The sequence below is a fragment of the Musca autumnalis genome, unplaced genomic scaffold (genome assembly GCF_047663935.1).
Source record: "Musca autumnalis isolate F117 unplaced genomic scaffold, ASM4766393v1 scaffold_1, whole genome shotgun sequence".
In the NCBI taxonomy this organism is placed as follows: Eukaryota; Metazoa; Arthropoda; class Insecta; order Diptera; family Muscidae; genus Musca; species Musca autumnalis.
Window position 1 is genome coordinate 6,944,165 of NW_027411644.1, and position 8,913 is coordinate 6,953,077.

General features: G+C 35.7%; 1 protein-coding gene across 5 annotated transcripts in view; it reads left to right on the forward strand.

The window, feature by feature from the left end:
- The first annotated feature begins 4,094 nt into the window (after window positions 1-4,094).
- The window catches only part of LOC141390265 (DNA replication licensing factor REC-like), a 33,936-nt gene continuing 29,117 nt past the window's right edge, over window positions 4,095-8,913 (forward strand). Inside the window, exons 1-5 of one of the 5 annotated variants that reach the window (XM_073963121.1) lie at window positions 6,102-6,364; window positions 6,433-6,543; window positions 6,642-7,512; window positions 7,569-8,183; window positions 8,244-8,855. In XM_073963121.1, coding sequence (XP_073819222.1) covers window positions 6,663-7,512; window positions 7,569-8,183; window positions 8,244-8,855 — 2,077 coding nt within the window. In that variant the 5' untranslated portion in view covers window positions 6,102-6,364; window positions 6,433-6,543; window positions 6,642-6,662. Of the gene's footprint in view, window positions 4,146-6,101; window positions 6,365-6,416; window positions 6,544-6,641; window positions 7,513-7,568; window positions 8,184-8,243; window positions 8,856-8,913 lie in introns of those variants that run through there. The other 4 variants (XM_073963110.1, XM_073963153.1, XM_073963142.1 and 1 more) reach the window with 4 other exon arrangements.

Below are 8,913 nucleotides of genomic sequence, written 5' to 3' on the forward strand. Positions count from 1 at the left end.
ATTCCTAACTGCAGTCGTATTTATCTTTTTAAAATTTTGTAATGATATGTAAAGTGTTATATTTTACGATGATGATTATACCAGTTGCATGTATATTGGAGGCTAATATGTACATCGGCATCAAATCAATGAACTGGATTTGTATTGTTTTGATTTGTGTTACATTCCCTTTATAATGTTAAATCAATTTATCATACAAAACAATTCGAAAATAAAATTGACAGTCGTGCCATTAATTTTTATATAATACAGAATCTTATTTCGTGACATCATATACATTTTTTATATTTTGGGGGATTGCCTTACAAACAATTCAAAACTAGTAGAATCCTGATTACTCTTCTAGTTACATATGGTCTGTTCCAGAACTGCAAGAATCTACTAATTTTTACTATTTTTCCGATAACATAAGAAAGAAATGTTATCGTAGTAAAAAATAGTAGCTTCTTGCAGGTTCTGGAACAAAGCAATAATTTTTCAAAGAGTAAGATAGTTTTGTAAAACCTAGCTATTTATACGAACAGGAAACAAATAGTGCTTATCAATAATAACGATTTTTTGTTTTTGTTGGAGACGAAAAATTATTCGTTGTAGTGAAATTCCACTGTCTAACGTAATACGTAATACAAAAAATCTATCGTAATACACTAATACCTCGATTTGCGTTTATAATTGGTTTATACGAAATTCAACGCAGTGCGAAATAAACACATTTCCTAATGCATTTGAATGAAGAAGTCTTTAATTAGTTCCAACAATAATATTTTGTAATATCATATTAAAAATGTGAGTGCTAGGGTTATGACTTTTTAACTTTTCTCTCAAAAATAATTTCCTCTAGCAAGAATGAATGAACTCTGGCCTATTTAAATAACGTTTATTATATAAAAGTCTTAAAAAAGGTCATGTACAAACAACTTTGAAAAAAAAAAAATACTATAAAATGAAAAAAAGGTTTTTTCAAAAAATTATTTCATTTGCACGAATGAATGACCTTTTGCCTATTATTGCCATTAATAACTTTAATTTCATTGAAAAAAGTCCCCGCAACCTATTTTTTTCTGTGTATAAGAAGGATCTGGTTTTTTTTCTTTATAGTATGTTGGCTCAGACCCAAAGCAATAAAAATCACCTGATATTTTAAGGATCAACTTATCTTAATGCCAACATTGGACCCCATTATGGAATAGGAGTCATAGCAATTTGACGTTTCACGAAGAACTGTATCAAAATTTCAGTATAACTTCAATTTTATTTTGCACTATCTCTCTTCTATCATTCGTTTTTCATTAGTTCTTTATACATTTAACAAGAAACTGTCAGCTTATGCCAAATGTTTAACGTATTATATACAATTTAAGGCCACATTTTCTCAACAATTGATCTGGTACATGCTTATAATCAAATTCCAATTGCCCCTGAAGATGTCCAAAAGACCGCTATCATAACGCCCTTTGGACTCTTCGAGTTCAATTACATGACATTTGGCTTATGTAATGCGGGACAAACATTTCAAAGGTTCATGCATAAAGTGTTACGCGATCTGGAGTTTTGCTTCCCATACCTCGATGACATTTTGGTTGCATCCGAAAACGAAGAACAGCATTTACTACACCTCAAAAATATTATTCACTCGACTGGAAGAATACGGGCTAGTAATAAATCTGTGAAAGTGCAAGTTTGGTCAACAATCAGTCTCATTTCCTGGGCATCTTGTCGAACCAGAAGTTATACGCCCATTACCGGAAAAAGTTGAAGCTAAGCCAACTATCCCCAACCGAAAAATGTGAGGGAACTTCGTCGATTTGTTGCTATGGTAAATTTTTATCGTTGATTCATTCCTGGAGCTGCGGCTAACCAACTTCCACTAATAGCTTGCCAAAAGGGTAACAAGAAAAACGACAAAACTCCAATTGTCTGGACCGAAGACATCAAAACCAGTTTCGAAAAATGTAAGTCCGATATATCCAATGCTATGATTTGATCGTATCCTAGCGAAGACTTGCCGATCTGCATGATGGTCGACGCTTCTGATGTGGCCATTGGTGGAGTTCTGCAGCAGCAGACAACTAATGGCTGGATGCCTCAAAGTTTTTATTCGAAGAAACTCTCAGATACGCAGAAAAAATACAGCACGTACGATCGTGAACTGCTTACTGCCTATTCAGTTGTCAAATATTACCGCCACATGCTCGAAGGGCGCAAATTTATAATCTTTACGGATCACAAACCTTTAACGTTTGCGTTCAAACAAAATCCCGATAAGGCTACACCTCGACAGTTTTGTCAACTCGACTACTTGTCTCAATTTTCCACCGACATACGTCACATCAGCGGATCTGATAACGTCGTCGCCGACGCACTCCCACGCATTTCCACTATTTCAATGCCAACATCGATCGATTATAATGAATTAGCTGAATCTCAGAAGTCTGACGCTGATTTACAGTCACTATTAAACAAAACCGAATCGTCATCGATGATTCTGAAATTGGCCCAGATATCACCCGAAACTCAGCCTGTTTACTGTGATATTTCAACGGAAATTGCTCGACCTTTCATTCCATCAAATATGCGAAAATGTGTATTTGAGTCATTGCACAATTTGATCAGTAGCAGGATGCGAACCGATTTCACTGTGTGTGTGCCTATGGATCTTGGAACGTTGACACATCAGGCATTGTTGAGTCCACATCTTAATATCTTTCTTCATGTTTGGCCATGCAAAGCGCTTTTGTATTAGTTTCCACCATGTGGAGTAACAGCTTCGACGAAACTACTACAAAAGCGCTTTGTATGGCCAAACATGAAGAAAGATATTAATATGTGGACTCAACAATGCCTGATGTGTCAACGTTCCAAGATCCATAGGCACACACAGAGTGAAATCGGTTCTTATCCTGCTAATGTTCAACGTTTTCATCACGTAAATATTGATATTGTTGGTCCTCTACTGCCAAGCAAAGGCTATACCTACCTTCTAACCTGTAGTGATCGCTTTACACGGTGGCCCGAAGCGATACCAATAGAAGACATGCGAGCATCTACAGTTGCTGAAGCTTTTTATAGCGGCTGGATTACACGTTTTGGCGTACCAGCACAAATATCATCCGACCAAGGACGACAATTTGAGTCACAACTTTTTACTGAATTGGCTCGTATTCTTGGAGCTCCTCGCATCAGAACTACCTCATATCATCCCTGTGCAAATGGAATAATAGAACGGTGGCATCGATCTTTAAAAACTGTCATAATGAACCATCAATCGCCAAATTGGATGGACGTTCTGCCAACGGTAATGCTGTGTCTAAGAGCTAGCATTCGTGAAGATAGTAACACATCCCCGTTAACGTACGGAACATCAGTTCGATTGCCAGGCGATATGATAGCTAAATCCAAGGATCAACAACCAACTGAAGATTTCGTTATATCCCTCAAGGCGAAAATGCAAGCATTGAAACCCGTTCCTGCAAATCACAAAAAAATCGCTCAATATTTATATAAAAACACCTCGAAAACTGCAGTCATGTTTTTGTTCGTCACGGTGCAGTTAGAAAATCTTTGCAACCTCCCTACGATGAACCATTTAGAGTACTTCGCAGATCTGATAAACTACTTACATTGGATGTTAACGGCAAAGAAAAGGTTATTTCAATCGATCGAGTAAAGCCGTCATTTATATTCAACACGGATATTACCGAGGACCCAAAAGTAATAACAATTCCTATTTCAACTCCTACTCCTATAAACGAATCTACCCATTCGCAAGAACCCAGTAGAATTCTACGAAGAAGTGTTCGCATACGGACGCGTAATGTTACATTTCGATAAAGATCCTGTTGTCCACAGAATCTCTAGGGGGAGTATATGTAGGAGTATACTTTAGTCAAGAATGTATACTTTTATATATGTACATACTTTTGCCAAACATACTTTACAACTAACATACAATATAAATATAAATTAATTTAGTAGGTTTTGATTTAATAATAGAAGTTTTGTGAAAATAAAATAAAGTCAATTCATATTCAGTTTTAGAAATTATCGGTTGTGTTTTAATTCCCTCACCGACACTTTCTTTAAAATCAGTAAATAAAAAGTATAAACATATGAATTATGTTGCTATGAATTGTGTACCTTGTCGTGTACGTAAGTATGAGAACGAACAACGTGATTCAAATGCTGGTATGAACATGGCATAAAATGAAGTAATGTGTGGTTTACATTCGGCGTCGTTTCGTGATTTCGAAGGCGTTTCGTGATTTCGAGCGGAATCAAGCAAAATTTATCATGATTTCGCATACAAAAATGAAATCATCTCATTTCGTGATTTCAGCGAAATCAACATCGAAATCACAATGTTCATGATATACAACCCTGTCTTTGCTTAAAAAAGTACCAAAAGTTGCAACACTTTTCACGTATCACAATAAACAAGGTAGATGGTCAATTGCTGTAACAAAAAATGTTATTATAAAAATGTGTAAACAATGTAAAAAAATATTAAGTTACTTTGTTACAATGATATTTTTCATTGTGTTCCAGTACTTTTTTAACGGTAATGTTAGAAAAAAGAGCAAATTGTCAAAAATTGCTTTCCCATACAAATTTCTTAAAAAATACGGGAAAGGAAAACTGACGGAAATTGCAATAACTCCAGAAATGTCAAATCAACGTATCAGCTATCATATTCAGGTGCTAATAAACATGCTGCTGCTTTCTACTATGCCAAATTTGTGTAGCAGAAAACAGGAGCAGATGGTGTTTGTTATTCAGCGCCATTTTCGTTTAAAGAGAAGTGCAAGTCTTGCTAAATTTCGGAGTACGGTAACGCATTTGTAGCACTAAACGGGAAAACTACAGCAAGTAGTAATATTTTGCAGGTTCTGAACACAACTTTTATCTACAAAAATTTATTATTATGATGTCTCAACGATAAAATCATTTTTTATTTTTTCATTTGTTAGTATAATACACAATTAATACGATATATTGATAATTTTACTATAATTTTCGAAATAAAGCTTTAAAGTTCTATATTGTCGTATTTTTTTGATGACTAATTCAATTTACAACAGCTTGTTTTGAAAATTCATGTTCGATCAGCTGCATATACATATGCATCTACCTTGATAATTGTGATATGTTTGAAATCAACAAAAAAATAAGTATAAACACCGGGGTGTATTTCAGGATTTCGTGAAATCCAGTGGATTTTGGAGCGTAAGTGTAAACTTGACATAACAAATAAAAATGTGAAATTAAACCAATGGTGGGCAAATTGCCAGAGACTCATGTATTTTTTACACTTTTGTGTATGAGGCCGAGCATTTCTGTCCAACAGTGAATTAAACGGAGGGTATAGTTATATAATCTTATCTGTGTCTTTTTACGTGATAATTTGTAATAATTATTACGAAATGTTACTAAATGCTGTCTTTTTACACAAAAGCTTAGTAAAAAAGAGCGAAGTGAGAGAACAATTTTGACAGTTGTTTGCTGAGAAATTGCTGAAAGAATTTTTCCCAGCAACATTTAGCAAGTTCGATCAGCTATTTTTTTCTGTAATCTGCTAATGTTTATCTGACTTTTGTGGAAAAATACTATAAATATTACGATTTAGCTATATATTGATTATTTTATTAATATATTAATTATTTTTTATTTATTTTGCTTAAAATTTAAGAAACTTTTCATAGCTTAGGAGTTACATAGTTTTTCTTTCACACATTGGCGCCAATGTTTTTGTTTTGGGAATCAGATTATATCCCGCACAGTGTATTTAATGGACGGCGCATATCGAGGTATTCGTGTAACGGGTTTTTGTTAAGCAATGCTAAGCATACTTTTAGGAATATACTTAAATCGAAATAACTAGATTCGGCGCCATCTGTCGGTAAGTAGCGGGAAACTATTTTTGTTTGATATGTCTCATTCAAAAGCCAATTCACGAACCCCCCTTATTAACCCAGTTTTACCCCCTATTTCGTTCGTATCGTATTTAAAACTCCCTATTTTTATTTTTGTTTTGATTATTTTTCGTTTGTTGAACTCCTTATTCACCATTGTGAACTTAATACTTTTATAGTCTGTTTGGCGGTACATAAAATTTTTTTGAGTTTAGTGTTTAATTAAGGCTTTCTTCTATAGAACAGGTTCTAATTTCGGGCACGAAAACAAAAAATCGTTTAAATTTTTCTCTAAAATAGATATGGGAGCTATATCCAAATTTCAACCGATTTCAATATAACAGGCAAATTTATTTCTAGACCAAATTCATTCACACCTCCGGGACAAAAAGTATACATGAAACAAGACGGGGAATACGAGCGCACACCCGACTTTTTTGAAATTTTTACCACAGGTAGGTCTAGTGCCCTGATCACAAAAATATATATCGTCTAGATGTAGTCCATACTTCCCGAGATATAGGTCATTAAAGTTCGGGCGTGCGCGTGTAAACCCGTCTTAAGCCTCCATTTATAATGCAATGACCAGACAATTGTTGACAGAAACTTGGCTTAATTTTGAAATCTTGCTGAGGTACAATAAGAAGAAGGAAGAACTGATCAATTTTTAGTGTGATAATCATTATGCTTATTTTCATTTCACTTTTTTATTTCATTCAATTAATTCATCAGTCTAACACACACACACACAAAATGAATCCTCCATTCGGTGCAGGCGGAGCTCCCCGGTTTGTACGTGGCAGAGGACGTGGAGGCGGCGTTGGTGGTTATAGACCATATTTCTTTTTTAAACGGAATGGACGAACTATACCCGCTTGTGGGCGCGGTGGTGGTGGTGTTAATCGCGGAGGACGTGGTAGAGGTCGTGGTGCTCCTGTTCCGCCTCTAGTATGTAATACCCAAAATCCAATTAGCAGTAGCTTTCTGCGTCCCCATTTCTACGCTGCTCCAGATGATGCCGAACAAAATGTCTCCTCTATGGCCATCGATACACCAAATTCTTGTGCTGGTTGGCGTTTGTATTTCTATGGAGAAACATATGATGACAATAGTGAAATTGCAAGACGTCTACGTATTTTGGAAAGACATTTCCATGGTAATGCTGCCAGTTATGATTTATTGACGATCCAAAAGCAGGGATATTTCATGATAAATGCTAATGTTTTGAGAAATGACAAAGAGTTATATCAACAATGGCCTACATTAATGGAAGATATGTTGCACCGGCCCAGAAAAACCTTAGCAACCGTGGCATTGGCAATGCATTCTGCAGCTACACTTGCTGCATTGGATGCTTCTCTTAGCCAGCAGGAATGTACAAAGAAGTATTATGTACCCAAAGTAATCAAACCGCGTAAGATATATGCCCGCCCAGTGGCTTTTATGGAGGAACGACCAATGAACGCAATTGGAAAATTTGAACTTGATCAGTTATATTGTGTTAGGGGTATTGTGACATCAATAGGACCTGTAGATGCTTCCGCAACTTGGGTAGCATATAGATGTGGTCGATGCAAACAGGAGCAGTCCATGAAACAAAGTGGTAAGCATAAAAACCAATTTTTTCTTTCAATACTAAATACCTTATGACTTCTTAAGGACCGCAAATTGTTAGGCCATACTCATGTAAAAGAGATGGTTGTCTTGCCAAGGCAGGATTTGTCGAACTAAGATCTTCACCATTTACCCGCATTACTCCAAGGCAAATGATACGGCTTACAGAATCAGGGTTAGAAGTATCATCATCACCTGAAATACAAACTAAAGCTAGCCTTAGCATAGAATTACGCCATGATTTAGTAGATACAATCTATGTGGGCCAAGAAATTGTTGTAACCGGCATATTGTGCATACGACCTCTGCAAGAGCAAAATCAGTTTGATAAATATTCCGTCTTTGGAAATCAAATGGAAATCTATATGAAAGGAACTACAATAGTCGATGGCAAAAATGTCAAATATAAGTTTTCGGAAGAAGACATTGAGGCAATAACTACGATTAATAGTGAAATTGATACATTCAAGTTGTTGGTACATTCACTGGCGCCTGAGGTACATGGACACGAAATGGCAAAGGCTGGGGTCCTTTTGTCTCTTTTTGGAGGATCAGGTTCTCAGGAACATGATGAAGAGGAAATAAATATTTTGCTAGTTGGTGACCCTGGAGTTGGAAAATCCAATATAGTTGATATGTGTTCCAAGATATCACAAAAAGGTAAAATAACTTAAAAGGGAATATGAAGCTTAGTGTTCATTTCAACTCCTGTTATTTCAGGATCTATGGTTCAGGCAAAACGTGGTCCTTTTACCAATAGCAAAAAACTCACAGTTAACGTAAAGGGGCGCACCAACTACATTATGGAATGTGGAGAACTTTTGGCCGCCAGAAATGGACACTGTTCCATTGATGATATTGACAGACTAACTACACAAATGGAAGTTTTTATGAACGTTCTTCAAGCTCAAATGACTAGTTTAACATTTCCAGCATTATTTTCCTCATTTTATGCGCCAACATCAATCATAGCCACTGCAAACTCTATACGTGGTCATTATGATCAGTCCAAAACATTAACGGAAAATATACGCATAGCACCTCATTTGTTAAGTGAATTCCATTTAGTATTTGTTCTTTTGGATAAGCCGAACAAAGGAATGGATACATCGTTGTCGGAGCATATTAAGGCTGTACATGCTGGAGCAAAGAAGAATGCAGCCATTGCGAAAAGATTTGAAATAAGATCGAACAATACCATGAATATGACTATTGATGAACATGACACCACTGAGTGTGGGGAATATGATTTGTCTGAAAAACTGAAATTAAAGCCAGACGAGGAAGTGGATATGAATCTATTACCAATTGCCCTGATGAAGAAATTCATAGGTATGTAAAATGTGTGTATTGATTTTGAATATAAAATGTTATAGTTTAAATTGTTTTA